At 46.3% G+C, this 22,599-nt stretch overlaps 1 protein-coding gene across 1 annotated transcript in view; it reads left to right on the top strand.

The window, feature by feature from the left end:
• Window positions 1-22,599, top strand: part of pcloa (piccolo presynaptic cytomatrix protein a) — a 755,467-nt gene that overhangs the window by 516,803 nt on the left and 216,065 nt on the right. Inside the window, exon 13 of the mRNA XM_078553074.1 lies at window positions 9,808-10,016. Within this exon, the coding sequence (XP_078409200.1) occupies window positions 9,808-10,016 (209 nt within the window). The remainder of the gene's footprint in view (window positions 1-9,807; window positions 10,017-22,599) is intronic.

Below are 22,599 nucleotides of genomic sequence, written 5' to 3'. Positions count from 1 at the left end.
TTCCATTTTGGATATTGGTGAGCGAGATGGTTCCTCAGGGAACTGTAGCAATAACCAAGCCTGTGATGCCAGGCTGGCTCAGCTGCACAGGAGGGGAGGAGGAAGAATGGAAGTGCTATAGGGATAGGTGGCTCATAGTTAGAAGAGCCACATTGTTTCTGTGGCCGTAGATGTGACTCCAGGATGGTATGTCGCCTCCCTGTTGCCAGGATCAAGGATGCCATAGAGCGGCTGCAGGACATTCTTTTGGGTGCGGGAAACAGCCAGGGGTTGTGGTCCATGTTGGGACCAATGACACAGGTAGGAAAAGGGATGAGGTCCTAAAAGCAGATTTTAGGAGTTAGGAAGGAAACTGAAAAGCAGGACCTCAGGAGCAGTAATCTCAGGATTACTCCCAGTGCTGCGTGCTGGTGACCATAAGAATGGGAAGATTAAGCAGTTCAATATGTGGTTCTAGAAATGAAACAGGAGGGAGAGCTTTAGATTTCTGAGGCATTGGGACCAGTCCTGGGACGGGGGGGACCTGTACAAGAAGGACGGGTTACACCTTAACAGGACTGGGACTAATGTCCTCATGGGGAGGTTTGCTCATGCTGTTGTGGGGAGTTTAAACTAGATTGGCAGGGGGATGGGAACCTGAGGGGAAATTCAGAGCGGAGAGGAGAGGAACTAGCAGTGGGAAGTAGAGAAGTATCAACTGATAAGGAGGAGATATCAGAGAGTAGTATCAAGGTAAATAGAATACTTGAAGAGTTTGATAGAGTTAGAGTAGGAAATAGTAAGTTATTAGATGAGGCCAGAGCGAGGGGGGAAGTTGAAATGCCGAAATCAGGGCCTATGCGCATGTGTGTGAATGCAGAGTGTGATTAATGAGATTGGTGAACTGCGGACATAGGTTGACAAATGGAACTTTGATATTGTTATAACTGAGACCTGGCTCAAAGAAGGGCAGGACTGGGCATTAAATGTTCCAGGGTACAAGGTGTTTAGGAGAGACAGGAAAGGAAGAAAAGGTCTTGTGGGGGAGTAGTGGGAATATTGATTAAAGATGGTATTACAGTACTGGAGAGAGAGGGGTCAAAGATGGAATCTCTCTGGCTATATTGCTGTGGTATATAGAGCACCAACTTGCAGAAGGGATGTAGAGAAACATATTTGCAAAGAAATTACAGGGAGGTGCAAAAATTATAGAGTAATCATAATAGGGAGACTTCAATTGTCCAAATATAAACTGGGATAGGAATAGTACAAAGGTACAAGAGGGGCGAGAGTTTCTGGTGTGTGTTCAAGACTTTTTTCTGTAGCAGTATGTTTCCGGTCCAATGAGAGGTCAGGCACTGTTGGACCTGGTTCTGGGGAATGGGTTGGCCCAAGTGGATCAAATATTAGTGGGAGAGCATTTAGGGGACAGTGACCATTGAATCATAAGGTTTACGTTGGCCATGGAGAAGGACAAAGAACAATCCAGAGCAAGGATAATTAATTGGGGGAAAGTCAACTATGATGAGGATGAGAATGCATCTGAGTCTAGTGAGTTGGAATGAAATGTTGGCGACAAAAATGGTGGCTGAACAATTTTTTAAAATTCATTCACGGGATGTGGGCTTCGCTGGCAGGGTCAGCATTTATTGCCCATCCCTAATTGCCCTTGTTCACAGGGCATTTAAGAGTCAACCACATTGTTGTGGAGTCACATGTAGGCCAGACCAGGTAAGGACGGCAGATTTCCTTCCCTAAAGGACAATAATGAACCAGGTGGGTTTCTATAACAATCAGCAATGGTTTCGTGTTCATCATCAGACTCAGAATCACAGAATTTTAATGGTGCAGAAGGAGGCCATTTGGCCCATTGTGTCTGCACCGGCTCTCCAAATGAGCTTTATCACCAAGTGCCAGTTCCCTGCCTTTTCCCTGCACATTGTTTCTATTCAAATAATCATCCAATGCCCTCTTGAATGCCTCGATTGAACCTGCCTCCACCACACTTCCAGACAGTGCATTCCAGACATGAACCACTCGTTGTGTGAAAAAGTTTTTTCTCACATCACATTTGCTTCTTTTGCAAATCACCTTTGTTCTTGATCCTTTTACGAGCTGGAACAGCTTCTCCCTTTCTACCCTGTCCAGCCCCATCATGATTTTAGACATCTCTATCAAATCTCCTCTAAGCCTTCTTCTCTCCAAGGAGAACAGTCACAATCTCTCCAATCTATCTACGTTACTGAAGTTTCTCATCTCTGGAACCATTTTTGTAAACCTCTTCTGCACTCTCTCCAATGTGTTCACATCCTTCCTATAATGTGGTGTCCAGAGCTGTACATAATACTCTAGCTGAGGCCTAACGAGTGTCTTATATAAACTCAGCACAACCTCCCTGCTCTTGTACTCTATGCCCCTATTAATAAAGCCCAGGATACCAAATGCTTTATTAATTGCTCTCTTCACCTGTCCTGCCACCTTCAATGATCTAGGCACATATACACCCAGGTCTTTCTGCTCCTGCACCCCCTTCAAAATTTCACCCCTTATTTTATATTGTCTGTCCATGTTCTTCCTATCAAAATGCATCACTTCACACTCCTCTGCATTGAACGTCATCTGCCACCTATCTGCCCACTCCACCAATTTGTATATGTCCTTTTGAAGTTCTACACTGCCCTCCTTGCAGTTTACAACACTCCCACGCTTTGTACATTCCCACTCAAGAGAACATCAAGAATGAGAGGGCACAGATTCAAAATAATGGACAAAAAGAGTAAGTGTGATGTGAAGGAAAAAATTTTCACCTAGAGGGCAGTTGGAGTGTAGAACAAACTTCCTGAAAGGATGGTGGAGGCAGCTTCGATCGAAGTGTTCAAAAGGGAATTGGATTGCTACCTGAAAAGAGAGAATGTGCAAGGTTACAGGGATAAGGCAGGGGAGTGGGACTAGGTGGAATGCTCTTTCAGAGAGACAGTGCAGACTCGATGGGCTGAATGGCCTCCTTCTGCACTGTAAAGATTCTGTGATAGTCCTGCTCTCTCCCACAAGAGGAAACATTCTCTCTGTATCTACTCTATTAAAACCTTTCAGAATGCTAAAGACCTCTATCGGGTCACCCCTTAGCTTTCTTTTTTCCAGGTAGATGAGACCCAGCCTGTCAATCCTTTCCCGGTATGAATACCCCCATATTCCTGGAATCATTTTGTAAATCTTTGCTTCTTTCTGGCCATGCTAACCTGTGGCATAGCTTTTAGTAATTGTCGTATTTGTCTCCTCTGCCCCACCTAAATTCGCAACTTCCAAGCAGTAAGTGACTTCCCTAATTTTCCAATGAAAAGTCGACTGCCTCACATTTATTTGTGTTGAACTTCAATTATTTTCCCGTTCTGCAGGTTTATTATTGCTCCTCCTGTAATTATCGCAGTTCTCCTCAGTGTGGACTACCCCATCCCGCCCCGCCCCCCACCCCCCACTGCAACCCCTCCCCCCCACCCCCCCACCCCTCCCACCCCCCACACATCCCCACACCCCCCGCACCCCCCGCCTCCCACCCCACCCCTCCCACCCCCCACAACCCCCCGCACCCCCCGCCCCCCCCCGCCTCCCACCCCACCCGCCCCCCCCACTGCACCCCCCCTCCGCCCCCCCTGCCCCTCTGCCCCCCCGCCCCCCCGCGCCCCCACCCCCCCGCCCCCCACCCCTTTGTGCTCAGTATGACTCCAACCAGCAGAGAGTTTACCCCCTGATTCCCATTGACTCCAGTTTTGCTAGGGTTAGTTGATGCCACACTCGGTCAAATGCTGCCTTGGTGTCAAGGGCAGTCACTCTCATCTCACTTCAAGTTCAGCTCTAGTCCATCCTTGGACCAAGGTTGTAATGAGGTCATGAGCCATGTGGACCTGGTAGAACCCAAACTGAGTGTCAGTGAGCAGGTTTTGCTGAGTAAGTTCCACTTGACAGCACTCTCAACGATACCTTCCATCACTTTACTGATGATCGAGAGTAGACTGTTGGGGCGGTAATTGGCTGGGTTGGATTTGTCCTGCTTTTTGTGGACAGGATATACCTCGGCAATTTTCCACATTGTTGGGTAGGTGCCAGTGTTGTATCTTTACTGGAACAGCTTGGCAAGCGACACAGCTAGTTCTGGAGCACAAGCCTTCAGTAACACTGCCGGAATATTGTCAGGGCCCATAGCCTTTGCAGTGTCCAGTGCCTTCAGCCGTTTCTTCATATCAATTGAAGTGATATGGCTTCGAATTGGCTGATGACTGACATTGGTGATGCTGGACACCTCAGGAGGAGGTCGAGGTGAATCATCCAATGGCACTTCAGACTGAAGATGGATGCAAATGCTTCAGCCTTGTCTTTTGCACTGATGCGCTGAGCTCCCCCATCATTGAGGATGGGGATATTTGTGGAGCCTCCTCCTTGGGTTAGTTGTTTAATTGTCCACCACCATTCTTGACTGAATGTGGTAGGAATGCAGAGCTTAGATCTGATTCGTTGATTTTGGGATCACTGAGCTCTGTCTATCACATATTGCTTCCACTGTTTGGCACGCAAGTATTCCTGTGTTGTAGCTTCACCTCATTTTTAGGTGTGCCTGGTGCTGCTCCTGGCATGCCCTCCTGCACTCTTCATTGAACCAGGGTTGATCCCCTGGTTCGATGGTAATGGTAGATTGGGAGTTATGCCAGGTCATAAGGTTACAGGTAAATGCAAACAACTAATTACTTTGGACATCAGTAATTTTAACTCCAAAATAGGTGAGTTTGGTTAGGTAGGATGTTAAAAAGCTAAAGATCTGAAACAGGAAAAGATTATACCTTGCACTTTCAGTTTTAACAGAGACAGGACAAAGGGTTGGGAGCCAATTGATTCTCAGAGAGAATGTTGATCATTTAAATATTTTACTGAGACTCCATGCCTTCGTATTAACAGTGATATGTTTAAACATAGTTAACAAGATTTTCCAGCTTTCAGAAAATCCAGCAGCTGAAAGGAAGCAAGAGGTGCTGAATCCATGAGTTAGGTGCCTTTGCAGCACTTCCTGTGGGCCAGGAGGAGCAGGAGTTTCTCCCCGAGTCCCCACAAGCACCCCAGCTCTGAAGGCCTGGCAATCAGCACATAAATAATGCTCCCAAATTCCTTAAAAACTTCAGCAACACTCCAAACCCACAGCAGCCAGATCTTCAGACCCTCACACTCTTTTCCCTCACCTGTCATGTTTTTATACTGATATAAAGGTACCAATCACTCATAAGGGATTGTGCAAACATGTGGGTTTATTTATTGAGACTAGGCACATGGGAACATTTATACAGAGGCATAAAGCTTGAGGACATCAGCAGCAGTGCTGTCCATGTGTACTTTGCTGAATAGCAAAAGTGAAACGAAATCTGGATCACACACTTCCTTTCTAGTGATGTCTTGTTCCTATCCCTTAAAGGCATTTTCAGGATCACTCTTTCTTTTTAAAGCCCTTTCCCCCTCTTCCAAAGAAGTATAACTATTTACAATACATGTTCCCGCTTAGTTACCATTACATAAGTGTTTAGAACTATGAGTCGCTGAAGTGTAGAGGTAATTGGCTGGTACACCCAGAACTTGTAACGGTAACCATGTCTGGAGGTGTCTTTAATTGCTCACAGTGATCTGTGGGATTGTCATTCTTGGGTGTTGTTCCTGATTGCATTTGGGATCTTGTCCTCGATGCAATAGGACTACATGGTGGTTGAGGAGCTGGAAGTGGATCTGATTTGTCCTTGCTAATGCCTCATCATTGTGCCTTCGTGTGCAATGACTTTAATGGACGTTAGTTCCAAAAAGATCCTTGTCACCTTGGTTGGTTGCCACCCCGAACTTGTCCCAACGGTGAACCTGGCAACTCTGTACCTGCATTTTTATCGTGTATGTTGGTCATCTTCTCTTGCAGTTTTAAAAGTTGCTCTCTAGTAGAGAGAGTAGAATGGACAAGAGTAGGTGAATTGGTATGCACTGCTCTGCCAAACATGAGCTCTGCTGGTAATGGAATAGTTGCACCTAAAGGTGTCGCTCTCAGATATAACATTGCAATGTGTAGATCTTGATTGGTTTGTCTACATTTGAGAATTAGGGATTTCACCATGCGAGTCATTCATCCAGCTAGCCTGTTACATCTAGGGTCACAAGGAGAAGAAGTAGTGTGAACAATATTCCACTTCTCACACATATCCTGAAATAGCTTATCAATAAATTGCAAACTATAATCTGTAATAATCTCTCTAGGCACATAAGCAAACTGAAAATATCACTTAGAGTGTGTGCACCAGTTGTGTTTGACATATTGTGCAATTGTCGAATGATGGGGTACTTGGTAAAGTAGTCGAAGGTGACAATGAAGTTGGTGCCCTGGACATAAAAGAGGTTGGATGCGATTTTGGACCAAGGATGGGTCATGTGCAATCAGTGGTTCTTTTCCTGGCTTGGTATATGCTCCTGATGTGCCTCATACTTCTTGACAATGGCTTCAATGACATTGTTTATTCCCAGCCAATAGACTGTCTCTCTTGTGAGTCTTCTCATCAGACCCATGAAGTTTTTGAAGAATATCAGGTTGCAAAAATTCTGGTATGATGACCTACCTGCCTTTAAAAATGACTCCCCAGGAGATGCCTAGTTCATCCTGATAAGGCCAAATAGTCTCATGTGCTCGTGGATATGTTGAATTGAATCAGGCCATATGTTGATAATGGTATTCTATCTGTAATGTGAAATCTTTTACCGGCATTTGAGTTGCAGAAAATATACTGGATCAATTGAGGGACTTGCATTCTCCTGCAAGTGTAATGCTACAGCTCACTTTGGAGAGGCGGTGGTGTAGTGGTATTGTTGCTGGACAAGCAGTCCAATGACCCAGTATAATGCTCTGCAGACCAAGGTTCGAATCCCGAAATGGTTGATGGTGAAATTTAAATTCAATAAAAATCAGGAATTAAAAGTCTAATGATGACCATGAAACTATTGTTGATTGTCATAAAAGCCCAACTGGTTCATTAATGTCCTTTAGCTGTCCTTACCTGGTTTGGCCTACATGTGACTCCAGACACACAGCAATGTGGTTGACTCTTAAATGTCCTCTGAAATGGCCCAGCAAGCCACCCAGTTGTGTCAAGTCACTGAAAAGCCAGTAAAAAGGAATGAAACCGGACGGACCACCCAGCATCGACCTAGGCACCGGAAACTACAAAGGCAAACTCAGCCCTATCGACAAAGTCCTCCTTACTACTATCTAGAGAGCTGTCTCACAGACTAGTCAAACAACAGCCTGACATAGTCATCCTCACGGAATCATATCTTACAAATAATGTCCCAGACACCACCATCACCGTCCTTGGGTATGTCCTGTCCCAGGACAGACCCAGTAAAGGTAGTGACACAGGATAGCAGATGGTTATTCTTATTGCTTAAATGTACCTATTGTGTACAGTCTGTTTGGATCAGTGTAAGGTTCTTTGTAGCTGCATCAGCCTTTGTTCTAGTGCACTGCTGCTGCCAATGGCCCTTTCTGTCACATGCCTCGCAGAATTGGTGGAAAGCTGGGCATTTCCTTGGTGCATGCAGAAGGCCACACTTTCCACATGTCTCCCTAGGTTTGGGTGTTTGAGTGAGTGTGTCAACAATTGGGGTTGTTCTTAGGATCTGTAAGCCTTGTAGACCTGCGAGGGTCACCTCACACTTATGCCCATCCTTGAGTAGCTCTCCAATGTTATACATTTTGGGTTTGCCCAGCAGATCTTGCTGGAATGTTTCGATGGGAGTGGATGTGATCACCAACTCAACAATTCTGCCTGCTAGCTCTGCATCTGAAAATGACAGTAAATACCCTTTTCGCTGTATCTGCTGACTACGTGGTCTATAGATTCTATAGGCTGTTGTCAAAATGACATGAACTCTCGTTGCTGAATATGGAAGTTTAACCTGATTCTGAACTGGTTTCCAATGTAGTCCATATCTTTTGGCAATCCTTTAGCTCTTCTGCTGTTAATCCTGACATGTTCAGCCTGTGTAGACCTTCATTCCCAATTGCTAGGAGAATTTTTATAGCTTGCTTGTCTGCCTCAAACACACCTGAGTCAAGAAACCACAGCTCTGTACACTGTTTAAACATTTTAAATCCTGATAGGAGGACAGCTGCAACCCAATTTAAACTGGTGAATTTTATGGAAATTCTGACAATATCCCTTTGACCTTCCTTCTCCTGTAGTACCTGGGATGAGTGTCGCTGAGCTGCTTTTGCATAGTTTTCTGAAGTTCCACCCATTGTAATCGAAACTTCCCCACCCCAACTTTTGTAACAATCTTGTTTTGGTTTACTTTTTTTTTATTGGGCGTTTCCCCGCTTGCTATCAATCCAGCCCACACCCTGGTCACTCACCTTTCTTGACTGAGCTAACCCGGTGCTGGGCCTCCCGACACGCTTTCCACTCACGGAACTGACAGGCTCTGTGCTGCAATCTCACCACGAGGGATCCGTCTGCTTATCAGCTCTTTATTTAAGCACTGTCTTTGCATTGTGCCCTCAAAGCTTCTCTGTGCAGTCACCACACTGTGATTTCAACACTCTCTGATGCTGCAAAGTCGCTGTGGCCTGACCAGAGTATCGAGGATCGTCTCATGCCATGTAACACAATTTAAGACTGTTCACCATGTTATACCTGTACTTAATCTTGCTGCTTGGCTGAACACCATGTTGCTTAGAAGGAAGCACTACTGCGCACAATATTGTGTTTTTATAATGATAGAAAGGCACCAATCACTCATAAGGGATTGTGCAAATGCATTGTGGGTTAATTTATTGATATGCGGCACATGGGAACATTTATACTGAGGCATAAAGCTTGAAGACATCAAAGCTGCAGAGCTGTGTGTGTGTGCTCTGTTGAAAATCAAAAGTGAAACTATATTGGATCACATGGCACACTTCCTTTCTAGTGATGTCATGTTGCGATTCCTTAAAGGCATATGACAACACCACCCTCTGCAAATCAGCACACATTCTCGTCCTCTCTCCTCTCTGCTCCTGGCTGTGACCTTGTGCCAGCTTTCTCACCGAGCAGTGACCGCTGGCAGGAAAGTGTGAACAAAAATTATAACAAAATTCTGCTGTTAAATTCCATGAGACCTTTCACATATTTCCAGGATTCCATCCACTGACAGTTGTCCCCGAATTCTTCCCATCTCCCTGTAACTATCGAGGTCCATGAGTTCATGGAGAAAGTTAGTATCATTCACTCTGGTAAATACTTTATTAACTATTGGAACTGATCAGTGTTCCACAAAAACACCTGCTCTGACAGCATGTTTTTGCCTCTGACCTTAAGGCTATTTTCTGAAATGATGGCCCAAGATGTGGCATTCATTGGATCATTTAAACTTGCTTCGAAAGCTGGGCTTTAGCTTCAAAGACAAACAGTGGAGTAGAAAGACATTGCTCAATATTTCTCTCACTTTATCTGTGCTAAGATATGTATTTTTAGTTGTTTATTAGCACTGTACTCAAAGTGTTGGATGATTTATCTAAGACCTTGGATAATAGTGGCATCAGTATACACTTAGATCTATGGATAGTTTGAGATCATTAGGAAATGCTGCTTGATGTGCAGAGCCATTCCTCTATAAATATTATTTTCACTCCATACACCATTGATTGCTTCAGCCAAAGAAACATTATGGAATTGTTATATTGGTGTTTTCTGTCACTAACTGAGGCTGCAGCAGGATCATTTTATGTGATTTATTGGTGTACTTTTTCTTAAACATGTGATGATTTTTTTTCACCAGGAGAAAAGCAAAGGTCGCCAGGAGTTGACCCAAAACAGCTGGCTGCGGAACTACAGAAAGTGTCCCAACAGGCACCTTCTGTGGTTACCTCAGCCACAGAGAAAGGAGTCCACAGCCATTCAGGAACCACATCAGCCACCTCTAGTGCTGCCCCCAGCCCTGGGCAACCTGGTTCACCTGCAGTTAGTAAAAAGCGACACAGCAGCAAGGTGAGCAGATACCATCAAACCATTAGCTTGCTTACTAATACTGAAATCAATTTGTCAATGAAACATCGAACATCAGTTTATAGAATTACCATTGGACTGATTGAATTCAATAAAATATGGTTTATAAGTTTTACATTTACAAAAGAAAGTTTACTAAATTGAAAAAATCTAGCAATTAATTAAAGTAATATATTTTGTTTCAACAAAAGGTCCATAGCCTCAGCCAGTTTATGAATAAGGCATTAAAGAACTAAGAACTCTAGCAGCGGAGATGGGAACCATAGAATCACAGAATGGTTACAGCACAGAAGGGGATCATTTGGCCCGTCATGTCTATGTTGGCTGTCTGCAGGAGCAGTTCATCTAGTGCCACTCCCCACCCTTCCCCATTGCCTTGTTCATTTTGCCTTTTCAGACAATGATCCAATTGCCTTTTGAAAGCCTCAATTGAACCCAGCCCCTCTCAGGCTGTTCATTCCAGATCCTGTCCATTCAGTGCATAAAAAGTTTTCTTCATGTCACTCTTGCTTCTTTTGCCAATTACCTTAAATCTACGTCCTCTAGTTCTCAATCCTTTCACCAATTGGAACATTTTGTCCCTATCTACTCTGTCCAGACCCCGCATGATTTTGAATACCTCTATCAAATCTCCTCTCAACCTTCTCTTCTCCAAGGAAAACAGCCCCAACTTCTCCAACCTATCTATGTAAGTGAAGTTCTTCATCCATGGAAACATTCTCATGAATCTTTTCTACACTCTCTTTAATGTCTTCTTATCTTTCCTAAAGTGTGGTACCCAGAACTAGATGCAAAACTCTAGTTAAGGCAAAACAAGCATTTTATGCAGCTTTAACATAATTTCTTTACTTGTGTACTCCATGCCTCTATGAATAAAGCCCAGGATACTTCATGCTTTATTAACTGTGCTCTCAACCTGCCCTGCCACCTTCAATTTTGCACATATACACCCAGGTTCATTGCTCCTGCACTCCCTTTAGAATTGTATCCTTTATTTTACATGGTCTCTCCTTGTTCTTCCCAGCAAAATAAATTACTTTAAACTTCTCTGTAATAAATTTCATCTGCCACTTCTCCTCTCATTCCTTCAATCTGTCCATGCCCTTTTGATGTTCTACATTATCCTACTCACAGTTCACAATACTTCCAACTTTTGTGTCATCTGCAGATTTTGAAATTATGCCCTGTACACCAAGGTATAGGTCATTAATATAGATCATGAAGAACAAGGGTTCTAACGCAGACCTCTGGGGAACCCCACAATAAACCTTCCTCCGGCCCGAAAAACATCCATTAGCCACTATCTCTGTTTCTTGTCACTCAGCCAATTTTGTATTCATTATGCTACTGTCCTTTTTATCCATAAACTCTAACTTTTCTCACAAGTCTGTTGTGTGGCACTTTATCAAACATCTTTTGGAAGTCCACATACACCACATCCAGAGTGTTACCCTCATCAACTTTCTCTGTTACCTCATGAAAAATCTCAAGCAAGTGTATTAAACGAGATTTTCTCAGAACAAATCCATGCTGGCTCTCCTTAATTAATTAAGCTTAAATGATGGCCAAAATTAAGATACCCTATGGATTGAAAAATATGCGTTAAATTGTTGAATCAAAAACAGTTATCCCACCCACCAAACCATTTGGTTCATGTACAAGTCCTAATCGGTCCATGTGTTGTGTATCAGCCCTATTGACATTGTCATATTTGAGAGGCCTACCTTGGTACCAATGCTATATTCCTTTCATTCCTTTTGAATCAATGATCTTTCATTTTTTTAAACTTTGTTGATTGTACTTAGTAACATGAGTTAAAATTTGCCATTTGTTGCTCTGAACCATGGAATGGTTACAGTATGAAAGTAGTCCATTGAGCCCACCATGTCCATGTTATCCCTTTGCTGGAGCAACTTAGTTAGTTCTGCTTTTCATGCTTCAGTATCCCTCGAGCTTTTCTTCTAAGCTTCCTCATGGTTATTTTGTCAGAGTGAAGTAGGCTTTCAATTTAATAGAAGAACCTCCATGTTAAGAGTAGCTGGCTTGCCCTCATTGGATTTCCTGTCACTGACCACAATCAATCACATGCCTCCTGCTCTTATTATGCATGCATGGGGAATCTATTGATATAAGAACATAAGAAAAAGGAACAGGAGTAGACCATATGGCCCTTGAACCTGCTCTGCCACTCAGTACAATCATGGCTGATCTTCTGCCTCAACTCCCCTTTCTCCATTTGCCTTGATTCACTGGGAGACCAAAACACCATCTATCTCAACCTTCAATACACAGAACAATGGAACATGCACAACCACCTGGAATAGACAATTCCAAAGATTCACAACCCCCGAATGAAGAAATTTCTCCTCATCTTAGCCCGAAATTTCGGCCCCTTATCCTGAGACTGTGCCCCCGTGTTCTAGATTCCCCAGGTAGGGGAATCACTCTCTCAGTATCTATCTGTCAAACCCCTTCAGAATCTTGTACATTGCAATAAAATCACCTCTCATTCTTCTGAACTCCAGAGAGTATCAGCCCAATTCACTCAGCCTCTCATCTTAGAAACATAGAAAGATAGAAAATAGAAGCCGGAGTAGGTCATTTGGCTCTTCGAGCCTGCTCCACCATTCAGTATGATCATGGCTGATCCTCTATTTCAAACGCCATACTCCCGCTCTCTCCCCATACCACATGACACCTTTAGAGTCCAGAAATCTATCTATTTCCTTCTTAAATATATTCAGTGACTTGGCCTCCACACATTCTCTGTGGTAGAGAATTCCACAGGCTCACCACCCTCTGAGTGAAGAGGTTTCTCCTCATCTCAGTCCTTAGGACAACTCTGTTATCCCAGGAACCAATCTAGTGAACCCCTGCTGTACCTAACAAGTATATCCTTCCTTAAATATGGAGACCAAAACTGCACACTTTATTCCAGGTGTGGTCTTACCAAAGCCCCGTACAATTGCTCCAAAACTTTGCCATTCTTATACCCCAATCCCCTTGCTAAAAAAGGCCAACATGCCGTTTGCCTTCCTAATTGCTTGCTGTACCAGCATGTTAACTTTCTATGTTCCTTGTAGGATACACCCAAGTACCTCTGAACATTAACATTTAAAAGTTTAACACCTTTAAAAAGATATTCTGTTTTTCTATTCTCGCTTCACACTTCTGCGAAATATACTCCACCTGCCAGCTTGCTTCCCACTCACTAAACCTGTCTATATCCCTTTGCAGCTTCTTTGTGTCCTCCTTAAAACTTACATTCCCACCGAGCTTTGTATCATCAGAAAAATTAGATACATTAATTGCTGTCTCTTTGGGCGGAATCACCCCAGATTTGCAGTAAGTGCATTAGCGGGTGTGAAGAAACTTGTTTTACTGTTGGCCGCGATGGCGGGTTTTTGCACATATCATCTCCTTCCTGCCTCATAAATTACACAGTCACAGGAAACGTGCCAGATCGCTGGCTGGCAGCCTCTGATTAAAGGCCACCATGTTGTTACCTCGCCGCTTCCTCACGCCGGGCACCATATTTAAATTGCAGCCGTGCACACACTTCTCAATGCTCCAGCCCAGGACTGCTCTGGTGAAAACATGGCCCCAAAAGCCAGGAAGAGTGCAGCCTCCCAATTCCCGATCCCTGGAATGCCTTCTGGACACTGCAAAGTCCTCTGCCACCACTCTGGCCGCAGGAGGCCAGTCAGTCTCACCACACAAGAGGTTGGCCATCCAGTGCAGATAGAGGATGAATGATCTCATCCGTGCAGCCAGGGTAAGGCAACCATGTCATCACTCTAAACTCACCCACTCACAAGCCCATCACACATTCACTGGCATCTCACTCACTGCCAGCTCAAGGGACATCACCACTCACTCTCTCACACACACCCTCACATCTCCATCTGGCCTCATCTCCTCTGGAGACTGCCTCCTCATCCCGTCCATGGCTCTACTCAGCACCCACACACACCTGGTATCCTTCTCATTTGGCCTGGCATGTGCCTTGCTCACACTCTCTCCATCTGTCTTTAAGCAGGACAGGATCACCTACAATCACTGGGAGAGGTCCCAGACTGGGGGTGGAGTGCCGGACACCAAGATCCTCACTCAATTCAAGAGTTGAGCACTGAAGCTGACCGGAGAGAACATTGACCATTCCTGTGGCAATGGTGAGGTCAGTGGCAAACGCCCACATGACAATACTGACCACATCATCCCTCTCTCCGTGCTACTCTGCGTCCACTGTTCTGTGTTCAACATGGCTGCCAAGCTCTAATAATCTCCACTTTCTCTCATTAGCTCATCTGACACATCACCCCGGGCAACCATGAGCCCGAATGTAGCGCCGAGAGCCCCTCGAATGAGGAACCTGAGGACAGCACCATTGAAAACCCGTCTCTGCGCTCACCCACACTCTCTACCAGCGCAGCGACACACACCTCAGTGGGACATAGATATAGAGCAGTCTCAGGATCACAATCTGGTGAGCACAGCAAACAATCTGTCCCACAACAGATAGAGGCAGGGATATCCGAGGTCACTGGCAGTTGGAGGACTGCTGGAAACAAGGAATCTGCTGAGTCCGGGTCAGAGGATGAGCCTCTGGACTCGGTCCTCAATCAGTTGCTGGAGCTCGAAAGGCAACCACAGGAACATCAGGAAGGGATGTCCGCTGCACTCCTCAGATTGCAAGACACGATGGAGGAGTCCGTCCACCTTCTGTCTGAGGTGATAGCGCTGGCATTGCCAACACACTGAGGTCAACACTGGCAGGATGATGGCTGCCATGGAGACCTTGGTCCAGGACATTGGTCCTGCACAGCTGCGCGGGCTGAACTCCATCGCTGATGCCACAGTTGGCCTCCAAATGTATCAACGTGAGAGGGGTGTGGGGCAGCTCAATCTCACTGCAGCTTCCCCTTCTCCTCATAGAGTCAGCCTGGGGCCCCCGGGCACCCATAGGGGGGAGAATCAGCAGGTGAACACCCCAGGGCCATCCACCCAGGTGACTCCAGGAATGTCCGTCCGATCCAAATCCCTTCTTCCTGTGACCCCAGCAGCTCCAGCTCCACAGGCCGAGGAAGGTGCACCTGGCCCACAGCAGGACACCTAAAGCAGGCCCTCCAGAGGATGCCTGCCAACGTCATCACAGCAGGCTGCCTCCACCTCCACTGTGGGTGTCGGTGGGGGTGGTTACCAAGACATAGCGGCAGGGTTAGGAAGGTTAAGAGGATGTATTTGCACAATCTGGGCATGGATTTTAATCACTTTTACATAATGTTCATTATTGTAAATAAACTCCCAAGAATGTCTTCCTGCCTATGGCTCCTTGTTCTGATGAGCAGTGTTCGTGTCACTCAGATGTGAAACCTTGGTTCCTGTACAAGATAAAGGCAGGTGTCTCAGTCCAGGGCCTCTTCCCTGTGCAGTCTGTAACCTTCAGACCAAAGTGATGGTCCGGCTTCACACTCACTGGACACATTAGTGATGTCTGCACCTCGATGGTGCTGGTCATTGCTGCCAGAATGTAGTGGGCAGGCGACACAGAGTTCCCTCATTCTCTCTGTGTGCTCTCAGCACCTTTAAGGTGGGGCTGGCCCCCATCTCTTCAGTATCTGTGACCAGTGATGCTGTGCTCCTGAAGGGGGTGGGTGCTGAAGGCTGACAAAGGATCAGGTGCATTTAAAGTTTTGCAGCTGCATCTCCATGATATGACCCTGATCACAGAGCACAAGTGAGCTGCCCTCAGCCAGACAGGAGTCAGACATTCACAGAGGCTATGTGAAGATCTATGGAGTGTCTTCACTGCAGGTCGTCATCATCCTCCTGGAATCTAGTGACCACTAGGGCCTCCGCTGCGTCTCCATGATATAAGCCTGAGCACTGAGGGTATGTGCGCTACCATCAGCCACACAGGAGTCAACCATTCACAGATGCAAGGTGAGGATGTCGGGACTGTCCTCACTGCATCTCATCATCATCCTCCATGAATCTTGTGGCTATGAGGGCCTCCCGAGTGCGCCTGCCTCGTCTGGTCAGTGCGATGGCCTCATCACCAGCATCTTTGCCTTCGAGGACTCATCTTCATCATCCCCTTCGAGTTTGCTCCACCAAAGTCTGGGTCGCAGCGTGGTCCTTGTTATAGCGTCAGTCTGCTGCACAGAGGCCGCTGCACAGGCTTCATCAGTAACACCCTCTGTGGGTAACTCTTATCCCCGATACCCTGCAGCCTCTGTGGACCCTGGGAGATATCAGGGATCTGAGACCTGCTGAGGATGTAGGAGTCATGGATGTTCCCTGGGAATCATGCGCAGACCTGTAGGATGTGTTTGGGTGTTCTAAGATCCTCTCTTGATTAAGTCTGAAGGCTCTTTAACACATCCCAGAGAGTGCTGGCCAGCACTTGGATGACCAGAGTTTAGTACAATCATTGGCTGTCCGAAACCTGACCCACCTCCGCCCCACTCCGCCTGACCGATTGGCGGCAGCTTTGCCCACATGCTGTGCTCTCAGCTCAGGCACAGGCATTCTCCTAACCCACACTGCAAGGCTGCACTGTTAGCTTGAACCATGGGGAATACTGGTCCAAACCGGGATGATGAGATTGCAAGGGGCTGTGAGATTCTCCACCAGCTCCATGGCCAGTGGAGAATTGTACAACGTGCTTAGTCATCCAATTGTTTGGCAATCCAATACAATGCTCATAGGTTTGCAGTCTGTGCCTGAAGGGTGAAAAGCTCTGGAGCACTTGGTGGCACTTTCATGCCTCTGTGTTGCTTGAGTGGGCAGATAAGCTGGAGGCCCAACTCCAACATATTAATGTGGCTACGCCTGAACTGTCTCAGCTGCAGAGGAATGGTCACTTTCTACAAGGTTTCCAGGGCTCCACAGGTGGCCTCTGTGGGATATGACAAGCCTTCACTCACAAATGCACCCATGTGGCCTTAGATGCCATCTTCACGAAGGCACACAACTTTGTGCATTTCTCCTGGGACCAAGAAAACCAGAAGCAAGAGTGCTGGGAATTGCCCAGGTCTCAGGTTTCCCGCAGGTACAGGGTGCCATCGACTGCACTCACATGGCGCTTAGATCTCCATGGCAACAAGCAGTCAACGCCATCAACCACAAGAATATTCAGCTGGTGTGAAACCACCGTAAACACATCCTACAGGTCAGCTCATGGTTCCCAGGGAGTGTACATGATTCTTATATTCTCAGTCAGTCTCAGATCCCTGACATCTTCCAGGGTCCAGAAAGGCTATAGGGTTGGCTCCTGGGGGACAAGGGCTACCCACAGAGGACGTGGCTGATGCTGCCCGTGCGGTGGCCTCAGACTGCAGCAGAGCGACAGTATAACAAGGGTCAAGCGGCAACTTGCAGCTTGGTGGAGCAGACCATCGGGATATTGACACCACAGATCCTCACATTGCATCTGTGAATGTCTGACTCCTGTCTGGCTGATGGCAGCGCACATACCCCCTGTGACAAGATTCCTCTCATGATCCCGACATTCCAGCAGGATGATAATGATGAGCAGTGGGACACTCCATAGATCCTTACATGGCTTATGTGAATGTCTGACTCCTGTCTGGCTAAGGGTGCCTCGCTTGTGCTCTGTGATCAGGGTCATATCATGGCGATGCAGTGGGGAAACTTTAACTTCTCCTGATCCTATAGCATCCTTCATGAGTTGAACCCTTCAGGGCCACACTGTCATCGGACACAGATGCTGATGGGATGTTGGGAGCAGCCACATCTGAAAGGCACTGAGAGCACACAGAGAGAATGATGGAACTCTGTGTCGCCTGCCCACTACATTCTGGCAGCAATGACCAGCACCATCGAGGTGCAGACATCGCTAATGTGTCCAGTGAGTGTGAAGCCGGACCATCACTTTGATCTGAAGGTTACACCCTTCACAGGGAAGAGGCCCTAGACTGAGACACCTGCCTTTATCTTGTGCAGGAACCAAGGTTTCACATCTGAGTGACACAAAAACTGCTCATCAGAACAAGGAGACATAGGCAGGAAGACATTCCTGGGAGTTTATTTACAACTGTGAACATTATGTATAAGTGATTAACACTTGAACCCAGGCTGTGCAACTGCATCTTCTTAACCTTCCTAATCCTGCCACTATATCCTGGTAACCACCCCCACTGACATCCAAAATGGAGATGGCTGACTGTGACGCTCTGTCTGTGATGACCTTGATGGGCGTCTTTGGAGGGCCGAGACCCGGAGCCTGCTTTCGGGGTCTTGCTGTGTGGCAGTGGCCCCTCCTCGGCCTGTGGAGCTGGAGCTGCTAGTGTCACAGGAAGAGGGGATTCAGTTGGTCCAGACACACTCCGAGTCACCTGGGTGGATGGCCCCAGGTGTGCACCTGTGGATCCTCCTCCCTATGGGTGCCCGAGGGCCCCTGGCTGATTCCTTGTGGAGAAGAGGAAGCTGGAGTGAGATCGAGCTGCCCCACACCCCTCTCTCGTTGATACTGTTGGAAGCCAACTATGGTGTCAGTGATGGGGTTCAGCCCACACAGCAGTGCAAGACCAATATCCTGGCCCAAGGTTTCCATGGCGGCGGCTGTCCTACCAGTGTTTGCCTCGGTGCATTGGCAATGCTGGTGTTTTCACCTCAGAGTGAAGGCAGACGGACTCCGCCATCGTGCCTTACAATCTGAGGAGTGCAGCGGACATCCCTTCCTGATGTTCACCAGCTTACCTTTGCAGCTCCAGCAACTGAATCATAACTGAGTCCAGATGCTCCTCACCTGACTCAGGCTCAGCAGGTTTTTGGCCTCCAGCAGTCCTCCGAGTGCCGGAAACCTGGGAAGTCCCTGCCGCCGCCAGCTGTGGATCAGACAGTCTGACGTGCTCACCAGGTTGTGACCTGGAGGCTACTCCAAAGCTTGATCCCATCATGGTGTGTGTCACTTTTTTTTATTCATTCATGGGATGTGGGCTCCACTGGCTGGGCCAACATTTATTGCCCATCCCTAGTTGCCCTTGGGAAGGTAGTGGTGAGCTGCCTTCTTGAGCCGCTGCAGTCCCTGTGGTGTAGGTACACCCACAGTGCTGTTAGGGAGGGAGTTCCAGGATTTTGGCCCAGCGACAGTGAAGGAACGGCCGATATATTTCCAAGTCAGGTGGTGGTGTTCCCATTTATCTGCTGCCCTTGTTCTTCTAGGTGGTAGTGGTCGTGGGTTTGGAAGGTGCTGTCAAAGGAGCCTTAGGTGAATTCCTGCAGTGCATCTTGTAGATGGTACACACTACTGCTACTGTGTGTCAGTGGTGGAGGGAGTGAATGTTTGTGAATGTGGTGCCAATCAAGCGGGCTGCTTTGTCCTGGACAGCGTCCAGCTTCCTGAGTGTTGTGGGAGCTGCACTCATCCAGGCAAGTGGGGAGTATTCCATCACTCTCCTGACTTGTGCATTGTAGATGGTGGACAGGCTTTGGGGAGTCAGAAGGTGAGTTACTCGTCGCACGATTCCTAGACTCTGACCTACTTTTGGAGCCACAGTATTTATCTGGCTTGTCCAGTTTAGTTTCTGGTTGATGGTAACCCCCATGATGTTGATAGTCGGGGATTCAGTGATGGTAATGCCATTGAACATCAAGGGGCGATGGTTGGATAGATGGTCATTGCCTGACACTTGTGGGTCGCGAATGTTAATTGCCACTTGTCAGCCCAACCCTGGATATTGTCCAGGTATCTGAGGAGTTGTGAATGGTGCTGAACATTGTGCAATCATCAGCGAACATCCCCACTTCTGACCTTATGATGGAAGGAAGGTCATTGATGAAGCAGCTGAAGATGGTTGGGCTGAGGACACTACCCTGAGGAACTCCTGCAGCGATGTCCTGGAGCTCAGATGATTGACTTCCAACAACCACAACCATCTTCCTTTGTGCTAGATATGACTCCAACCAGTGGAGAGATTTCCCCCTGATCCCCATTGACTCCAGTTTTGCTAGGGTTCCTTGATGCCACACTCGGTCAAATGTTGCCTTGATGTCAAGGGCAGTCACTCTCACCTCACCTTGGGAGTTCAGCTCTTTCGTCCATGTTTGAACCAAGGCTGTAAGGAGGTCAGTAGCTGAGTGGCCCTGGCGGAACCCAAACTAGGTTACTGAGCAGGTTATTGCTAAGCAAGTGTCACTTGATAGCACTGTTGATGACCCCTTCCATAACATCTTTATAAAATCTCCTCTTAATCTTCCCCCCTGCAAGGAGAACAGCTTCAGCTTCTTCAGCCTATCCATGCAGCTATCCACACGTCAGGGGGGAGGTACAACAGTATTAAATGCCCTTCTGGCACATAAGTGGCCACCACCAGACCTTCCCCAGCATTCAGGCCCCTATAGTAGATCTTCTGCCCTCCGAGAGCTGTCAGCCAATCAGAGGCCAGCAGTTCCTCATTGCGGTCAGCACCATCAGAAACAGTGGCAGCTGCTGGTAATGCACCCACCAGTGGCCCAGGATCGCCAAGGTACCCCAGGTCAAAGGTGAGCGAGGGTGCCATTGGGATCATGGTTGGGGTTCATGGGAGAGATGGGAGGAGTCGGGAGGTCAGAGGCAAGTTCAAGGTAGCAACTTTCAGCGGCCCTGCCTCCCAATGTGCCTGACTGATTTGCTGGGGGGCCTTCGGGAGGTGCAGGAAAACCAAGGATCAGGGAGTTGAATGCATGGCTCAAGGATTAGTGTGGAAGAAATGGATTTTGACCCATGCAGCACTGGCACTGGGAGAAGAAGGAGCTGGACCATTGGGACAGTCTTTAACTGAACCTTTCTGGGAGCAGCGTACTGGTGAGTCATATAACTAGGACAGTAGAGGGGACTTTCAACTAAATAGTGGGGGAATGGATCACTTGAGGGAAGATGTGTTAAATTAAAGGAAAAGAACAAGACAATAGAGCAAAGTAGCAATAAAGCTGATGATCATCAGTAAGTGGCAGAAAGGGACAGAGAATGCAAACCTAAAAGTGTGCCATCAGATAGCGTTAGAGTTTGCAAAAATAGTAAAAACTAGTAAAAAGCTGGAACTAAAAGCCCTGGAACTGAATGTGCATAGAATTCATAACACGTTGTTAACACCAATAGTAATAAATATGTATGATCCAATAGGTGACCAAGGATGGGACCTGAATATTCAAGACATTTCAGAAAGACAGGAAACTTGGAAAAGGTGGTAGGGTACACTGTTGAGGATGACATTCGTACAATAGTGATAGACGACCTTAGTTCAAAAAATCAAAATGTAGAAACAGTTTGGGTAGAGGTAAGAAATAACAAAGGTAAGAAGTCACTTGTGGGAGTAGTTTATAGGCCAGCCTACAGTAACTACTCTGTAGGACAGGTTATACAGGAAGAAATAATGGGGGCTTTGATCATAGGTAATTTTAATCTACATATGGATTGGATGAATCAGATTGGCAAAGGTAGCCTGGAAGGTGAGTTCATGGAGTGTGGTTGGGACTGTTTGTTAGAGCAGCACATTCTAGAGCCAGCCAGACAGCTGACTCTTCTAGACCTGGTAATGTGCAATAAGACAGGATTACTTAATGACTTCATAGTGAAAGAGCCTCTCCGTAGCAGTGATCTTAACATGACGACAGGGTAGGGCAGTAATGATGCACTGGCAGACATTGGCAGATATTTCTTAACTCTCAGCAGAGATATATTCAAATGTAAAAGAATCTATGAGAACAACGCAGCGTCCATTGCTAACTAAGGATAGTACCAAATTAAAAGAAAATATGTACAATTCTGCAAAGATTAGGGGTAGGTCAGAAGATTGGACAGAATTTAAAAACCAGCCAAGAACGTCTAAAAAAAATGAGGGAGAAATTAGAGAATGAGAGAAAGGTGACTGGAAATCTAAAAACAGATAGTAACCAATCTACAATTATTTCAAAAAGGAAAAGAGTAACTGAAGTGAGCATATACCTCGAGAGAGTGAATCTGGGGAATTAATAATGGGAAACAAAGAAATGGCAGAAGTGTTGAACAGATATTTTGTGTCAGTCTTCACTGTGGAAATCACAAATAACAGCCTAAAAATACTTGTAAATCAAGAGGTCAAAGGGAGGGAGGAACTTCAAACAATTACAATCACCAGGGGAAAGGTACTGAGAAAACTATTAGAACTAAAGGGTAACAAGTCTGCCAGACCTGATGGCTGCATCTAGGATCTTAAAAAAAGTGGCTGCAGAGATAGTAGATGCAATGGCTGTAATTTTACAAAATTCGCTAGATTCTGGAATAGTCCCATCAGATTGCAAAATAGCAAATGTATCTCTTCCATTCAAGAAAGGAGTGAGACAGAAAGCAGGAAACTACAGGCCAGCTGGCCTAACATTTAGAATCTATTATTAAGGAAATTATAGCAGTCCACTTAGAAAATCTGAATGCGATCAGACAGTCAACATGGTTTTATGAAAGGGAAATTGTGTTTGTAATTTATTAGAATTCTTTGAGGAAGTAACAAACAATATGGATAAAGGAGGTCCTGTAGATGTGGTTTGCATGGATTACCAAAAGGTATTTGACAAGGTGCCAAAC

Source organism: Cetorhinus maximus, chromosome 12 (genome assembly GCF_964194155.1).
Source record: "Cetorhinus maximus chromosome 12, sCetMax3.hap1.1, whole genome shotgun sequence".
Taxonomy (NCBI): Eukaryota; Metazoa; Chordata; class Chondrichthyes; order Lamniformes; family Cetorhinidae; genus Cetorhinus; species Cetorhinus maximus.
This window is presented reverse-complemented; position numbering and strand designations above follow the sequence as displayed.